This window comes from Lutra lutra, chromosome 15, assembly GCF_902655055.1.
Source record: "Lutra lutra chromosome 15, mLutLut1.2, whole genome shotgun sequence".
Taxonomy (NCBI): domain Eukaryota; kingdom Metazoa; phylum Chordata; class Mammalia; order Carnivora; family Mustelidae; genus Lutra; species Lutra lutra.
Window position 1 is genome coordinate 8,813,340 of NC_062292.1, and position 15,775 is coordinate 8,829,114.

At 41.9% G+C, this 15,775-nt stretch overlaps 1 protein-coding gene across 10 annotated transcripts in view; it reads left to right on the forward strand.

Moving 5' to 3' along the window:
- Positions 1-15,775, forward strand: part of SDCCAG8 (SHH signaling and ciliogenesis regulator SDCCAG8) — a 230,521-nt gene that overhangs the window by 157,067 nt on the left and 57,679 nt on the right. For 8 of the 10 annotated variants that reach the window (XM_047705794.1, XM_047705795.1, XM_047705798.1 and 5 more), the window contains one exon: positions 1,960-2,091. In XM_047705794.1, the coding sequence (XP_047561750.1) occupies positions 1,960-2,091 (132 nt within the window). Of the gene's footprint in view, positions 1-1,959; positions 2,092-13,661; positions 13,736-15,775 lie in introns of those variants that run through there. The other 2 variants (XR_007123194.1, XM_047705802.1) reach the window with 2 other exon arrangements.

Consider the following 15,775-nt stretch of genomic DNA (forward strand, 5'->3'; position numbering starts at 1 on the left):
CTAATATATGCAGAAAAGCTGGGGGTAGTTTCCAAAAAATGCGCTGACATATTGAGAACTGCAAAGTATTAATCGGGGCAAGTTTCCTTTGAGGTGACACTGGAACCAGGATGAAAACAAAATGAGGGGGCACCTGGGTGGCTCAGTGGGTTAAGCCGCTGCCTTCGGCTCAGGTCATGATCTCAGGGTCCTGGGATCGAGTCCCGCATCGGGCTCTCTGCTCGGCAGGGAGCCTGCTTCCCTCTCTCTCTCTCTCTGCCTGCCTCTCCTCTCCGTCTACTTGTGATCTCTCTCTGTCAAATAAATAAATAAAATCTTTAATAAAAAAAAAAAAAGAAAACAAAATGAGGGATGAGGAGAAGGGAAAGCGAGAAATTGCTTTGTACAGTGATGCCAGTTGGCCCTTGGGGATGAATTCCCCAAGCAAATCCACGTGTCTCCCTGACCAGGAAGAAAAGACACTCCCACCTCATGAAGAAATCCTTTCTTTGGAGGGACATAATTCTGCATCAGGGGTCCCACTTAACCTTCAAGAGACAAACTGGTCCTTAACTTCTCGCATTTTCTTATGCAAGAGCTTTGAACTTTGGGTGCCTGTGGGGCAGTGGCACATGAGGAGATTACGGCCACAGGTTCCATGTTGAGCGAAAAGGGAGGATGGCGATAGGGTTTTCCTCAGATAGGTTTCTGATCTCCAGATCGTGAGACTTGAGGTGATCCTCCAAGATTCTGGAGAGGTGGCATATTTCCTTAGGGACATAAGTCATCCCCAAAGTAGCTATACCTGTGATCCCACATGAAATGTGTGAAGGCAGGAAGAAGATTGGGTAAAAAGTACCTGTGGTGGCAAAGTGGGGGAAAGTGAACCATATGTGTCCCCAGAGGGGTCGTTCGCCTGGGAAGCAAGCTCATCTGCCCTTGGGATGCCAGAAGAACTTGGAAGACAGAAGTGGTGGAACATAGGACTGAAACCACAGTTGCTGGTTCCGCCCCCTGCCCCACACAGCCAGTGGCTGGCCCTCTTCCACCCAGCAGATCAGGGACTTCCGCTCTGAAGACACTGAACGAGCAGGCTCTGGTTAGAATAGGGGCACCCAGCGTAGCAGAGGGAAAGTAATAGGAAGTCTGCATTCTGAAAGATGAGATCCCCACCTGTCTATTTCCTACTGGCTCCTTAACCACTGGGGGTTAGGGTCAGACCCAGCGAGCAGGCAGCTGGAGAATTCTTCTCTTGAGAAGCAGAATGGCCACAGATGGAAGAATGACAGACATGGATATTAGAAATCTCCCACTGGAAAAGATGGCTTGACGTTCCATCACTCCACACCCAAGCCCTCATCACACCAGCATGCATGTGATCGTGATAAGCTACTGAGACAGCAAGGACCAATATTTATGACATACATATGCCTATTGCTTTAACTACACACTGGAATAGTAGTAATTCACATTGACAAGCTGGAGATGGGGTGGGAGGGTGGGTAGAGGAATGCCATTTTTCATTATTATGCCTTTTGGAATCATATGATTTTAATCATGTGCCATTACATTAGCTATGTTAATTAAAAGAAACAATGCTCTGTCATAGAGATTAGGCCTGGGGTTGCTCCTTTAACAGCGTGGTGGCTGGCCTGTAATAGGCACTCAGTAAATTTGGGGTATGAGTATGAATCCTTATTATTTTTGTGTCGTTCCTGGAAGAAGTCATCTCTTTCAGAGTAAGTCACTCTTCCTTTCTCCGTGTAGACTCTGTCTACCACGTGAGTCCCTGCAATGCATATATCCCTCCACTAGACATTGTGCAATGTCTGAAATGTTTCAATTTACATAACATAACTTTTATTTACACTGTTATTTTTAAGTATGGGGTTTAAGATAATGCTAAGTTTATGTAGTAAAAGTGTGCTCTGGTGATAAGAACCTTTAACGTCTGTCACTTCTGTGTTTTCACTGCTCTAGATCTGAAATCGCTCAGCTCAATCAAGAGAAAATGTATACATACGACAAACTGGAAAAGTTACAGAGGAGAAATGATGAGTTGGAGGAACAGTGTGTCCAACACGGGAGACTACATGAGATAATGAAGGAAAGGTAATTCAGCTTTAGTAATCAACTGACATGCTGTATACTGAAGGTGTTTGGTTCAAAAGCAGAATGGAATTGATGCGCAATAATGGAATTCATGGCCACTGTGGTACGTGAGGTATGTGCTCAAAATCTAATACTCTTGAGCTCTTGAGTTTTGTGCTTTCGTCACTTCTTATAATACACAAAGGGGAGAGCATATCCCTCTTTACTATTCTCTAGACTCCGACTTAGATGTAACAGAGAGCATTGTAGGAAAACCATCTACCTTTAAGATGTAAGTCAGTAATGTAATATGGAGGACTTTCATAGAAATTAGTTTTAATGTGTTTTTTGTAAGATAAAACATAAAAAGGTCTAAGAAGATTAAATATCCTTTTTAAAAAATATATTTATTCCTTTACTTGAGAGAGAGGGAGTGCATGCTTGAGTGAGGGCAGGGAGAGAGAATCCCTAAGGGGACTCCCTGCTGAGCGCAGAGCCCGATGTGGGATGGGATTCCATGACCCATGAGATCATGACCTGACCAAAACTAAGAGTCAAATGCTTAACCGACTGAGCCACCCAGGCACCCAAAGGTTAAATATCTTTATCAGATATGCACTGATGGTGTTGCTTGAGACAGAATTTGACTCCAAAACCTTTGGTTCTTCCTAGTGGTGTCCCTGTGCAAGTCATGTGACCTCCCTGAGCATCAGTTTCTTCATCTATGTGTTAGGACTAATAATGGCCACTTTGCAGTTTGACACAAGGTCAAATGTGTGTTAAGCACCTGGCTCCTACTAGTCACCTACTAAATGGCACCAATGATATTCACTCTCTTTCCAGGCGAGGAAACGCAAGCTCAGAGAGACTAATGGATTTGCTCAAAGGGACGGGTTAAGGAAGGGGTAGAGTTCAAACTTGAATCTTGATGCTTTGACTCCAAATTCCTTTCCTTTTTAGTGCAGTTCTTTGTAATAAACCCAACCCCTTGTCATTTCCTATAAATGTGTCACTTAAAATTTCTATATAATGATGGATTCCCCAGGGGAAAAGAAACATCAGTATTTACACCATACGGTGAATGGATTGCTGTAAGTTTGGACTCCAGCTGTGATCACGTGCACAGCACCATGGGCGAGCTTGAAGGGGTTTTCTGGGCCTCCAGCTCCCTGTTCCTATCTGTTCCTCAGACACCCCGCAGCTTCTCTGTTTCAAAAGCAACTGTTGACATAATTGAGAGGAAAATGAAAATTCTTATAGACTCCTTTTTCAAAAAAATATATTTAAAGTCAACATAGATTCCTTGGGGAGGGGGTAAATACTTTATAACTTTGATCACTTGCTCAAAGGGAAAGGAAGGGAAGAAAGGCAGTTGGAAAATGGCACTGCTTTTCAGTCACCAAAATATTAAAATGTGGGTGGATTTGGGAGGTATTAATCATTCATTTATTTACTCGTTAAAATATTTACTTAGGGGGGCGCCTGGGTGGCTCAGTGGGTTAAAGCCTCTGCCTTGGGCTCAGGTCATGATTCCGGGGTCCTGGGTCGAGCCCCGCATCAGGCTCTTTGCTCAGCGGGGAGCCTGCCTCCCCCTCTCTCTCTCTGCCTGTCTCTCAGCCTACTTGTGATCTCTGTCAAATAAATAAATAAAATTAAAAAAAAAAAAAGTACTTAGACTCAGACACTGTTCTAGGCCAGACTAAAATATTTTGGGTTTTGTGGGCCACCTGTGGTTTCTGTCACAAGGGCTTGTTTTCTTTTTTTATTTTACTGTCTTTTAAGAAAGCAAAACCATCCATGACTAGAGGGCCAACAAAACAAGCCAGAGAATTTGGCCTGGTTTGGGCTGCAGTTTATCCCATACTGGGCAACCAGGACATTTTGCTTTTTTTTTTTTCTTAAATTTGTATTAGAGTTCACAAACTTCACTCAGCCATGTTATCTTACCTTGAAACAAATGGGAAAGTAGTTGTTACTATCATCCATTCCCAGACGGATAACTGAGGCTCAGAAAGCTATAGTTGCTGACTGAAGGCCAAGCAGCAAATTAATCAATCATTCATTCAGCATAGACTTACCGATTGCTACCGTGTGCCATGTTCTCCACCACATGCTGGGAATAAAATAACAAAGTAAATACAGTCCCCGGTTGTCATGAAATTTATAGCCTAATAGGGAAAATGAATATAGAGGAAATAATTTTGTAAATTTCTAGTTAATTACAGCAACAATTGGTTCTATGAAAGAGACATATACTTTGTGGTAAAAGCACCTTTAATAAGGGGACTTACCTGCTCAGGAAAAGTTTCAGTGGCAGAAGTGATGGTTGAGATGAATCTGTAAGCGTCAGGATAGGGATGGCCAGCTTTCTAGAGCCGGAGCTGTCAGACGGTGCCCCAGCCCTCAGGCCACACTGCGTGGCTCAGGAAGGCAGTTGTGCTCATTGTCAACATACTGTCTGTGGCTTCTCTTGTGCTTAAGTCAGAGGCTGTGACCTGTTGGCCCCTGAAGCCTAAAATATTTACTGTCTGGCCTACTCCTATATGAGTTTGCCAGTGCCTGTTCAAGAGAAAAGAAGACTGTAAAATTGAAGATCCTGTGGTAGGACTTTTGAGGAAGGAGAGAAACATAAAGAATAGGGGAAAGAATAACACATGATGAGGCTGGAGAGGTAGGTGAGGGCGAGACATAAAGGCAGGGCCTTAAAGTTTTTATTACAGACCTTTTACTTTATCCTTTTACTAAAGAGAAGAAGTAACTTAAAGATAATTTTTTGAAGAATGAGGTGATCAAATTTGCATTTTAAAAATAGCATTGCAGGGGCACCTGTGTGGCACAGAGGGTTAGGCATCTGACTCTTGGTTTCCATCTCATGGTCATGGGATCAAGTCCCGTGTCAGGCTCCACGCTCAGCACAGCACCTGCTAGAGATTCTTTCTCTCTGTCCCTACACCCCTCCTGCTCATGCTCGCTCGCGTGCACACTCTCGCTCTCTCTCACTCAAATAAATAAATAAATCTTTAAAAAAAAGTAGCATTCCAGTTCCAGAGCAGATTACATGTTAGAGCAGAGCCACGGTGTTGGCACGCGCTCCGCTGGGAGCTTCTGGAGGAGTTAGTCAAGGGATGGTGATGGCTTGGACTCGACGTGATGATAACGATGCTAGTAAACAGATTGGGGAAATATGTAGGAGGCAAAATCAGTAGGACTTAGTAATTGATTGGCTTTCTTGGGTAGGGGAGCATGTCAAGGATAAAACCCATGTTTCTGACTCAAGAAATGGGGACAGAGTGATACCACTTAGAGAGCTAGAGTGTCCACAAAGGAGCAGGTTTGTGGGTGAAATGTCTTGGGCTTGGGATGAGACCAAGCATTCAGCTCTGCCCTGTTGAATTAACGTGCCAATGCTTCGTACAAAGGGAAATGTCAAATAAGCCGGGAGCCGGGGTGTGGGGACATAGGGACTCTGCTCGGGAGACAGGTCTGGGCTGGAGATAGAAATCTCCAGGGGCCTAAGGAGGATATTTGAAACCTTGTGAGTAAGTGAGGTAGATCACTTAGAGGAAAAGTACAGTAAGAAGGGAAAAGAGCTTCAACATTTAAAGAACATCAACATTTTTGAAAATATTTATTTGAGAGAGAGAATACGTGGGCAGAAAGGGAGAGAGAGGGAGTCTGAAGCAGACTCCATGCTCAGCTTGGAGCCTGACAACAGGGTTCGATCTCACAACCCTGAGATCATAACCTGAGCCAAAACCAAGAGTTGGACACCTGACCGACTATGCCAAGCAGGCACCCCAAAAACATCAAGCCTTTTAAAGATAAGGTAGAGGTTGGCAACAGACATTAAGACAAGTAATCTGGGAAATAAATGGAAACCAGAAGAGCTTGTTGTTGTATGTGCTTCAGGAAAGAGGAGGGGACCAACCAGATGCTACTGAATGATTAAGAGACCGAAAGTGTCCACTGGACTTAGTGACATAGACAGCACCGGTTATGGTAACAAAAATATTGTTAGTAGAAGAGTACAACAACTATATTAGGGTAGATTGAAAAGTTGTGTGAGTAGAAAAACTGATGTAACAAATTTAAAGTACTTTTTCATGAGATTCGGCAGCCGAGGAAAGTGGGAAGCATTAGCAAGCCCGAGAGGAAGACCAAGCAACCAGTGGTGGGGGAAATGTATGAGGAGGGGTAGATGTGAACGTATTATATTCTAATTGTCCAGATCATTAAACTGTGGAGTCAGGAAAGGTCCATTTTCCAGCCAGTGATTTAGAATCCCTGGTGTCCACCAAGGCAGTCCCGGGGATTCCGGTTCAAGATAGCAATGACGTGTTTTGTAGTAATTTTTTTTTTTTTAAAGACTTCATTTATTTATCTGACAGAAAGAGAGATATCACAAATAGAGCAGCACACAGAGAGCGAGCGAGGGGGAAGCAGGCTCCCTGCTGAGCAGAGAGCCCAGTGCGGGGCTCAATCAGGACTCTGGGATCATGACCTGAGCTGAAGGCAGAGGCTTACCCCACTGAGCCACCAGGTGCCCCTCTAGTAATGTTTTGAGACAGATATGGATCCATACATTTTGTCTTCGAAAGTAGAACCATGTGAGAACTCCGCAGTGTTTGCAGAGGGAACAAGCCTTAGTGCCCTCACGTGCTGTCGTGGGGTCAAGTATTGAGTCACCAGCCCCAGCATTCTGTGTTGCTTTGTCAGTTACATGGTCTTACATAGTTTGTTTTCTTGTTGTGGTAAAATATGGCTTAAATTACACACATAAAAACCATTGACGAAGACACGTAGCTGCTGATTGAAATGTAGTGGGTGAATAATGAGTTTAAAATTGGCAATTCTTCTATAAACTACCTCAGAATGATCTTTACTAAATCTATAAAGTTGTATTTTTCTAATAGAATATTGATTCCTTGAAAACCAGTGTTAAGAATAGGAAACAGGAGCACCAGGTTGGCTTAGTCGATAGAGCATGTAACTCTTGATCTTGGGGTCATGGGTTTAAGCCCCATATGGGGCCTTGAACTCACTTAGAGGGGAAAAGAAAAAGGAAATAGAGTATTGATCTTTATCTACTGTAGACATTCCATTTTGGGGGAAGTAAGACTATTCACTGTTTTCAGAGAAGTCCCTGAAAATAGCAGCCTGAAATCTTAACCTTTATTTCATCATTCAAAAACAAAATAAGACAAAATATTGGCAGAGAGAATCCAACAATATTTAAAAAGAATTACACACTACAACCAAGTAGGATTTATTCTAGGTTTATAAGACTGGTTCAACATTCAAAAATCCATTAATAGATCCCATCACATCAATTCGCCAAGCAAGAAAAATCACGTGTTCACATCAATAGATACAGAAAAAGCATTTGACAAAACCCAACACCTATTCATGGTAAAAGCTTTCAGTAAACTAGATGTAGAGGGGAACTTCAAGTTGATACAGAACATCTACAAAACACCTAGTGCTAATATACTTGATGGTGAGAAATTCAAAGCTTTCCCACAAAGGTCAGATAGAAGGTGAGGATGTTCTGTCTCACCCCTCCTTTTCAACATTATACTGGAAGTTCTAACTAATGCAGTAAGACAAAAAGGAAATAAAGGGCCTAAGGATTGGGAAGGATGATCTAAAACTGTCTTTGTAGATGGCATGATCACCTATACAGACAAAAATTCCTGGAACTAATAAGCAATTACAGCAAGGTTGTAAGATACAAGGTTAATAGATGACAATTAATCACCTTCCTCTATACCAGCAATGAACAACTAGAATTTAAAATTAAAACACACTACCATTTACATTAGCACCCCGGAAATTCAATACTTAAGTATAACTCTAACAAAAAAAAAAAAAAAACTTTTTAAGATTTATGTGAAAACTATAAAGTGAAAGTGAAAACTATAAAATTGCTGAATGAAGCCAAAGAATTAATAAATGGAGAGATATTCATAAATAAGAAAATTCAATGTTGTCAAGATGTCAGTTCTTCCCAGCTTGACCTATAGATTTAATAGAATCCCAGTTAAAATCCCAATAAGTTATTTTGTGGGTGGTGATGAACTGCTTCTGAAGTTTACATGGAGAGGCAAAAGACCCAGAATAGGCAACACAGTTTCAATATAATGAAGGAGAAGAATGAAATTGGAGGACTGGCACTACCTGACTTCCAACTAATCCAGACAGTGCAGTATTTGAATGAGAATCAACAAAGGGACCTTTGAGATGGAACAGAGAAGCCAGAAGTTGGCCCAAATTAATACAGTTAAATGATCTTTGATGAAGGACCAAAGGCAATACAATGGAGCAAAGACAGTCTTTTCAACAAATCCTGCTGGCATAACTGGACATCTACATGCAAAAAGAAAGAAAGAAAGAAAGAAGGAATCTAGGCACAGATCTCACACTTGACACAAAAATTAACTCAAAACGGACCACAGACCAAAATTTAAAATACAAAACTTTGAAACTCCTAGAAGATAACCTAGAGGACCTTGGGAATGATGATGACTTTTTAGGCCCAACACCAAAGACAAGATCCAGGAAAGAAGTAACTGATAAGGTAGACTTTATTCTAAGTGTAGAACTTCTGCTTTGAGAAAGGCATTGTCAAGAGAATAAGAAGACAAGCCAAGACTGGAAGAAAATACTACATAGATGATACAGGACTATTGTCCAAAATACTCAAAAAGAACTCTTAAAGCTCAACAATAAGAAAACAAAACAATTGAAAAATGGGTCAAAGACCTTAACAGACACCTCACCGAAGAAGAGATGGCAAATGAGCATTTGAAAAAACGTTCCACATCATATGTCTTAAGGGAAATGCAAACTGGAACTATAATGAGATACCGCTACACACCCGTTAGAGTGGTCAAAATCCAGAATACCGACACCATCAAGTGCTAGCAAGGATTTGGAGCAATCGGTACTCTCATTTACTGCTGGTGGGAATGCAGAACAGTACAGTCACTTTGGAAGACAGTTTGGCAGTTTCTTACAAAACCAGATTATGATCCAGCCATCACGTTCCTTGGTATTTACCCAAAGGAGTTGAAAACCTACATCCGCCCAAGAACCTGTGCAGAGATGTCTAAAGCAACCTTATTCATAATTGCCAAAACTTGCAAACAACCAGATGTCCTTCAGCAGGTGAGTGGATAAACTGTGGTACCACCAGACTGTGGAGTAGTATCTAGTGTTAAAAAGAAATGAGCTATCTGGCCTTGGAAAGACGCGGAGGAACCTTAAATGTTAATTACGAAGTGAAAGAATCCAGTCAGAGAAGGCTACAAACTATGATTCCAACTGTATGACATTTTGGAAAAGACAAAACAGTGGAGGAATAAAAGTGTCAGTGGTTGCCAAGGGTATAGGCGGAGGAGAACAGAGGATTTCTAGGGCAGTGAAAATACTCTATATGATACCATAATAGTGTCTACAAGTCATTATACATTTGTCTAAACCCATAAAATAAACGACACCAAGCCATGGACTTCAGGTGATTGTGACGTGTCCCTGTAGGTTCATCACTTGTAATAACTGTACCACTCCAGCAGGGGATGCTGATGTTAGGGGGTGGTCTACGCACGTGTGAGGACAGGGGGTACATGAGAAGTTTCTGTGCCTTCCCTTCAGTTTTGCTCTGAGTCTTAAATTATTTATTCAATAAAAAAATGAAGCAATAAGTTAAATTTTACATTAAGAAAACCCAAGAATTCCAAAAAGTATCATGAAGCTATTTTTATATGTTTTTTATTCTAACACATCAATTTAACTTCAAATTGACATTATAGAGCACATTTTGTTCCTAAACCATACTATGTTATTGGCCAATTGTGTCTTTTTTCTTACACAATTTATTCATTAAGGATTTAATTTATGTAAGTGATGTAGCTGGCATTATTGGTTACATCGGAAAATTACTTTTATTTAGCTCTTCATTTTGAAATAATTTGACTTCTAGAAAAGTTACAAGAACAACTGAGAGTTCCCATATGCCCTTGGCCCAGCCACACACACTGTGAGTTAGCATCTTACATAACCACAATACACTGATCTGACCTAGGAAATTAACATCAATGCAATGCTAGGAGCCCATCTCTAGACCTTATAAGGATTTCACTAGCTCTCCCCTAATACTCTAGTTCTGGTTCAAGATTCCGTGTTGCAGTTTAGTTCTCGTTTCTCTTTAGTTGTCTTTAGACAATTTCTCTCAGTGGGAGAAACCTGACCTGTGATAGTTCATCGCTTTTGATGACAACTGCTCCATTGTTTGTAGAGTGGCTCTGTGTTGCTTTGTCTGAGGCTTCCTGGTGGTTAGGCCGAGGTTGGCCCTTTTGGGTAGGAATCCCACAGCGTTGTGTCCCTCTCAGTGCACCTCACTGAGGGGGACAAGCTGTCATTGTGTCTTATCACTGGTGATGTTGAGTTTGATCGCTTGGTCAAGGTGGAGTCCGTCAGATCTCTCTGCTCAAGAGAACTTATCAAGTGCCTTGTGGGGAGATAGAGACCATGTGAATACCCTGTTTCTCATCATATAGTTTTTAAAGATTTATTTATTTATTTTAGGATGGGGGGAAGAAGGAGAGACTCTCACACAGACTCCATGCTGAGCTCAGAGCCGGACGTGGGTCTCGATCTCACAACCCTGAGACCACAACCTGAGCTGAAGCCAAGAGTTGGACACCCAACCAACTATGCTCCCCAGGCACCCCTCACATTATATTTTTTAATAGATTTTATCTTTTAGAATAATTTCAAGTTCAGGAAAATTGCTGTACAAATAAACTTTATATTAAAAAAATTTAAAGGTATACCTATTTCAAATAAAATTTGTTCCTTTAAAAATCCTCTTAATCATATCCTGTAAAAACTATGAAATAATTTACCTGATCCCTAAGGGGATTCATAAAGGTATGTATTTCTGTGAAAGACTTTGAGAATCAGATGAATCAGACAGAGTAGAGGAGAGACCAAGCTTGAGCCAGGAGGAATCCTGGACTAGAAGAGGGTCATTTCATGCTTCTCAGCAGTGGCTTGAGAGGACATAAATTCAGCTTTCTAGATGGAGTGCTGGTAAAGCGAGCGAAGGCCAGAATCGGTTTGTTCTCTGTTTATCGGACATCCATTTGGTGCAGTCAGTGCTCTGGGCTGGAGGGGAGGGGGACACAAAGATGAAAAGGGTCTACCTCTCTCCCCTGGTTGCAGGCTCCCTTTCTGTTTGGGCTGATGGGGCTCCAGAGCAGCAGTGACATCACCCACCATCTCCTGGGAAGTCCCTCCTACCGCTCTTGTACCTCCCCAAGCCCCACATGCAAGAAAGAGAGGTATCCTGGGGGCTGGCCTCCATTGGCAGCCTGGGCCAGACGTGGTTGCCCTGGAGTGTGTGTTTGATCTCTTGCTCTCTCTAATTTATGTAAACCAAATGTCTGTTGATGTTAGATTTGGGTGTATATTCATAAAACTTTCCCTGTCCCTGAGGAAATGTTTTGAGTTGATCTTCCCTCATTTAGAAGAGTAATCAAAGTATAAACCAAAGTGCTCTGCGTCGTGATTTATGGAGAATCAGTAAATCAGTAATTTGCTGAGAATGCTAACGCAGCATTCCACTGGCTTCCTCCCCTCACCAGTCTCCCCTGATCCTGCCCGAGCTCCAGCGGTTTGACTTGCCGTGATTTGGGGGCTGAAGGACATTTAGTTATTACTGCCTCATCTCCGTTGTACTGAGGTCATCTGGGTTTTTAATGCTGCTATTCTTTTAATTATAAAATGCCCTTACATTTTAGCTTCCTGGTAATTAATTTCATGTGTCCTACCTTGTTCTGCCAGCCTCTTAGGAGTGCAATATTGCATACTTGTTTCAGCAACATATCGGTTTCTGAGTAACTGTGTTTCAAGTCCTATGTGAATTGTAATTCACAAGTGAGTCATCTGAATCTCTTTTGCTAAAGTAAATGTATATATAATCCCTACCTCCCGTCTTCCCCTGCCCCCACAAATATGCTTTAGAGAGGCACTCCTTTAGTGATCTGCTGCCTGGGAATTTGGTGATTCGTGGTAGTTGTTGAGGGAGAGAGAGAGTGCATGTGGACACACACACATGCGTGGGAGGGGTCCAAGGAGGGGCGGGGAAGAGGGAGAGAGAGAACCTTCAGCAGGCTCCACATCCGCCCAGCACAGAGCCGGACGTGGGGCCCCATCTCACAGCCTTGAGACCATGGCCTGATCTGAAATCAAGTCGGAGGCTCAACCAGTTGAGCCACCCAGACACACTCGGAATCTGCATACTTGGATAACCGGCAACATACTATTAAAAGTAAATTCACATAATTGCTACGTTTAGATTTATGTGCCATTATTTTGTGATATAAGACTATAGAAGATGACAAGTAATCCATATGTTACTAGGAAAGAAGCTCATTGCAATTTGTTTTGAAATGCTTCTTGGTTATCTCTAGCTTTCATGTTACCGGCCACGGAAGTGTGGGGATTGGGTAGGCTGCCTGCCCCTCAAGGCTCTAAGGACAAACCCTGTGAGAGTGTTGTGTACAGCAAAGGAGGAAGCTACAAAAACCAGGAAAAGCTTGGAAAGTTTAACCCTTTCCCCCCAAATTATACCAAAATTATAAGCCAATTGGGGTTAACAAGCAATCTCTTTAAAATCCAATTTTTCCATGTATTATTGACAAGTCCCTAAGAGGACTAGAAGCCAGGTTCGATTACACTTTAATGGGAAGACCTGAAGTCAGATTGCTTTCCTCCCAATGACAGAGCAGGTTCTAACTGTAGGAACTAGAATTTTGATCTGGGAATGGGTGATATGTTATTAAAGCAGCCTGTCCAGACACTGCAGCTGGAACAAGGCAAACACTGTCATAGCCGATCACCTGAGAGTAGATTAAATGGAAAGATACTCAATGAAAGAAAGTATGGAAAGTGCCAAAGACATTTTAATATAATTCACACTTCTTTCTGGAATAGCCCTGATGTCCAAGAGGGAAGAAGACTCCCCTTCACATATTCATCAAATATTTATCGAGTGTTATGTGGCGTGTGCTTTGGATAAACCGCTGGACAAGCAGACAGTCATCCCTGCCCTTATGCTTTAAGCTGCCTTCAGGTTCTAGTTCTCTGCTCGTAAGACCCAAAACTTCAGGAAAGAGATCATGTATAGTCTTAGGAACATGCACCCACTTCCTAACCATGAGGTCGTGAGCAAATTCCTTAAATCTTACATTTCATCATCCTCACTTCCTCCCTTTGTCTAAAAAATGCAACCTTAGAGGGATGTGATAATTGCCTAAGATAATCCATGGAAGCTCTTTAGAAAACAGTGCCTGGCAAGATTTCGTGCTCGACAAATGTTTCACACTATTATTCAGTCAATAGCCTTCATTCAACATACTTACCAGCCCTTTAACACGCGCCAGGCTCTGTTCCAGATTCTGGAGGTGCGATGGGAACTTCAGAGGCTAACATTCTAGAAGCTGGTTTATTTACATTGTGGGTTAAACGGGCTCTCATGAGCTAGTCTGTGAAACAGAACACCGTGTTTACATAACGTTATTTCTTAGGAAACACCCCTTCTGAATTTCCTACAGCTGATTTGTGGAACAACATTTTGGACCCTACTTGGGAAAGGCCTAAGGTAATCTAAGTGTCTGCGAGTACGTGACTGTATGTGTTTATGTGTACATGTCCTCTGTTCAGTGGTGAAAGTTTTACTACGAGCCCCAGATTGAATTTCAAGAGTGATGCATTCACCTACTTGGTTAAAAACATCATGTTTTCAGCATAGTTGGGAGTGAGTGTTATAATATTCCAAAATTTAAAAAGAAAAATACTCTTAAGAACATAAAGTAGGAGGAAACGGCTAATGCGTTTTTGGAGACGGATATTTTAGGAAACCAGCTATTACCAGCTAGTCTTAATATTCTTAATAATGTTTATTATTTTTTATTTTTCTGTAATCCTAGATAATGAAAAATATTCCATTAAAAATAAATATTAAGCATATATTCAAATTATACCAGGAACCACTTAGAGGTGATGAGCATCAGACACTCCTTGGACAGAGCTTTTGCTAAAAAGGGCCAGCAAATTTCTGTTCTTACATTTGAGGACAGAAAGTATATTTCCGTGCTTAAAATCCCTAAACATTTCTTCCATAAATCCAACATAAACCATTGTGAATGATTTCACTCTTTAAAGCCAGATTTCTCCCTCTGGTTTTATTGTTTAGGTAGATTGTGAAGTTCTGATTAGCATTTTCATGATCTTAACCCTTATGATTTAAACTTTAATTTAGTGCTTTTAAGTTAAAAAGGATTTGTTTTTCATTTCTGCAGTCATGTTTGTTGCTCTGCCGCAAACTATAATTTTAAAACATGGCATGTTCAATGTGAAAAAGCTATACTGGATTGCCTGGCTTGAGCTCTGTGTGTATCTTCTAGCTTATTAATGTATCCTAATATTTATTAACATTTGTTACGCATTGAGCATTGAAAAGCAAAAGGCCATGATCTCTACCCTTAAGGAGCTTCCAGACCCACGAGGGAAGCACGTGGTGATCACAGTCAAATCCTCTGCTCTCTTGCGAGTCACTGAGGATGCTCCGGGGGCACATTGGACTGGCACCTCACCCAGGTTCGGAGGGACAGGGTGCTGTTCCTTAGGGAAATGATTCCTAACTGATATCCTGACAAGAAGTAGAAGGGATCTTCACAGAGAGAAAGAAGTACATGTTTAAAGGTCCCGGGGTTCAAGGAGAACCATGGCTTTAAAATCGAATGCGAGGTTGAGGAGGAGATGAGATGGAGGCAGTAAGCAAGGTCAGATCTTCCCATTCACTCCATGTCTGCTCCTTCGGGCCCCCACTTAAACGTCAGGTAGACCTTCCGATCTTGTCCCACAGCTCTCGGGGCATTGTTCCTTGCACTCTCCCTCACCCCAGCTCCTTTCTCTCTTCTTTGTAGTTCACTTTGGATCCTTTCTATTGGCCAGTCTTCGGACTTAATGATTTCCCCCCTCTGTTGAGTTCATACATCAAGTGTATTTGTTAATTCTGATGCTTTTTTGTTTGTTTGACTGTCATCATGGCTTATGATGGGGATGGGGACAGGACCTCATCCTGTTTCCTCAGGGTCCAATGCAGTTGTATGCTAAAGCTGATGTACTAAATTTTTGGAAACGTATGCGGCATTCAACATCATGCTGGTAGTTTTAAACTGACCATGGCAGAAGGATTCACGTCAGAGAAACTGGCAGATATCATGAAACAGGACCTCTTTGCCCCCATGAGAGCTGCATTTCAAACTTTTGCCAATCACACCACTGATGGATTTTGCTTCTGTCCCTCCCTCATTAAAAATGTATCTATTCCTCGGGCCAGGTGCACAAAGTTTCACCCACCTTCAGGGGAAGATAGCTTTTGCTTCTCACTTTTCCCCAGGACCTTTATCGGGTTATCTTGCAACCTGCTTGGCTCTGATTGGCTCAAGGAAAATTATGGTTTTGTCGATTGTCTAACTTCCTTCTCCTTGTTAAGGTAAGACTTATGTTCATTTGTGGCTCCCTACATCCAAAGAGGAGGTAGACCTTCAGCAGTTAGGTCTGGAAGAGTCTTTCTCTTGAATCATGTAAAACTAAGTCTGGAGTTTATTCTAATCACTGGAGAGGGAAGTCTCTG